Source organism: Hesperophylax consimilis, chromosome 20, assembly GCF_061612785.1.
Source record: "Hesperophylax consimilis isolate HC1 chromosome 20, BYU_Hcon_1.0, whole genome shotgun sequence".
Taxonomy (NCBI): Eukaryota; Metazoa; Arthropoda; class Insecta; order Trichoptera; family Limnephilidae; genus Hesperophylax; species Hesperophylax consimilis.
In genome coordinates this window covers 31,170,293-31,172,036 of record NC_142855.1, presented here as the reverse complement: position 1 = coordinate 31,172,036, position 1,744 = coordinate 31,170,293, and the positions used below count along the sequence as shown (strand labels likewise).

Sequence of the window (1,744 nt, the reverse complement as noted above, 5' to 3'; positions counted from 1 at the left end):
AGTACTCTGTAACGACATGGATAAAGTTTGGTTTATTTTAGCGTCGTCGACGTCGCATACGTTTGCATCTCACATAACTCTATACAGAAATGCCAAAATTGTCTATTGGCATATTTATTAGCGCGCTGAATTTTGACGTTTCCGCTGAATTTATATTACCCATTGATGCATTTTGAACAATTGATTCATTTATCACTCAATAAGGAAAAATGACCGTAAGTTGTACAATTATTTATAATTTTCATGTTTATTCTGTATTTTTTTACGTTGGTAAATGTATTTCGTAAGGTATCGTAACCTTTCCAAGAAGTAAAGGACTTTATAACCTCAAATTCGCTTTGAATGAACAATGTTTTATACGTACAAATGACATTTATTTGTAGATTTCTTTTCACCTAATGACGCTACTCATTATGTTATTATATTATATTCACTAGGTAGTGTGTATTTTTGCCTTTGTCAGTTTTTTATTAGTCACCTCATTTTCGTGATGTTCATTTACTTATTTTACATTGTTAGTTATCCTAAGACATGATAATTCTCCTACAGACTATTAAAAAAAGGGCAACGAGTGTGCAGCTGGAGTTGTTGGTGGCGTGGCTCACAGAGAGGCCTGCCATGGCTTCCGGTAGGTTCCAGGGCTTGGAGGGACGCCTGCAAAACCTACGAGAATGGCAGAGTTTAGCAGAGGACCTAAACGCTCTCGGCTTTGGAACCTGCAAAACCGGAGAAAAGTGGCAGCAAGTATGTGCATATTATAATAATTCCAAATAATCTATTTCACCAGAATAGTTGTTTGACTAATTATTAAATTGTTTCAGACCTGGAGGGACCTGAGGAGCAACGCGAAGAAGAAGGTGTCGCGGCTTCGAGTGGAGCTGTGCCAAACTGGGGGAGGAGTGAGCAGGGTTCCACCTCTCACCCCACTCGAGTGGAGCTGTACCAGACTGGGGGAGGAGTGAGCAGGGTTCCACCTCTCACCCTACTCGAGTGGAGCTGTACCAGACTGGGGGAGGAGTGAGCAGGGTTCCACCTCTCACCCCACTCGATTGGAGCTGTACCAGACTGGGGGAGGAGTGAGCAGGGTTCCACCTCTCACCCCACTCGAGTGGAGCTGTGCCAAACTGGGGGAGGAGTGAGCAGGGTTCCACCTCTCACCCCACTCGAGGACAAAATTCTGGCCATTATTGGGCCAGAACTCATTGATGGAGTACCTGGAGAGGAGACTCCTTTCCAGTTTGTAGATCATATTCATGCACAGTTAAATTTTAATATGGATTGGAAAACTAAATAGGTAGTTTATTACTTTTTACAGATAGAAATTATTCCCAGTGTGGAAATTTCAATCCCCGCGACGCCTGAGCCTGGGCCATCTGGCATCAGAAGAAAGGCCTCGCACAACGTTTCTAAACGACTATGTAAGTACTTACGCTGAAATATCTTGGGGTGTATAGGAATTATGCTATGAAAAAGAGTAAGAATCGTATGTAACAAATATATTTATAAAAAAATTACATAAATATTTTCACTTTCAGTCAAAAATAGAATGGATGAATTCCTTCAGATGGAGCGGGAGAAGATACAAATGAAGCGGGAGAAGATTGAACTTCTCAAAGAAATGAAAGAGATGATGGCTCTGATACTCTCAGATGTTATCAAACGGAAGTGTAAGATATGATTTATTGTATATTAGACATTATAATGGCAATATACTCGTACATATATTAATATTGTCATTTAAAAA

At 40.4% G+C, this 1,744-nt stretch overlaps 1 protein-coding gene across 1 annotated transcript; it reads left to right on the top strand.

Moving 5' to 3' along the window:
- The first annotated feature begins 209 nt into the window (after nucleotides 1–209).
- On the top strand, nucleotides 210–962 carry LOC149414544 (uncharacterized). Its single transcript, XM_089644223.1, has 3 exons — nucleotides 210–215; nucleotides 550–744; nucleotides 822–962. The coding sequence occupies exons 1-3, from the start codon at nucleotides 210–212 to the stop codon at nucleotides 960–962; spliced, it is 342 nt and encodes a 113-aa protein (XP_089500349.1).
- The last annotated feature ends 782 nt before the right edge of the window (nucleotides 963–1,744 follow it).

Excerpts from the sequence above, each read along its gene's own strand:
- LOC149414544 (XM_089644223.1), top strand. Across the intron at positions 745-821 it reads CCGGAGAAAAGTGGCAGCAA|ACCTGGAGGGACCTGAGGAG; the intron begins GTATGTGCATAT and ends AAATTGTTTCAG.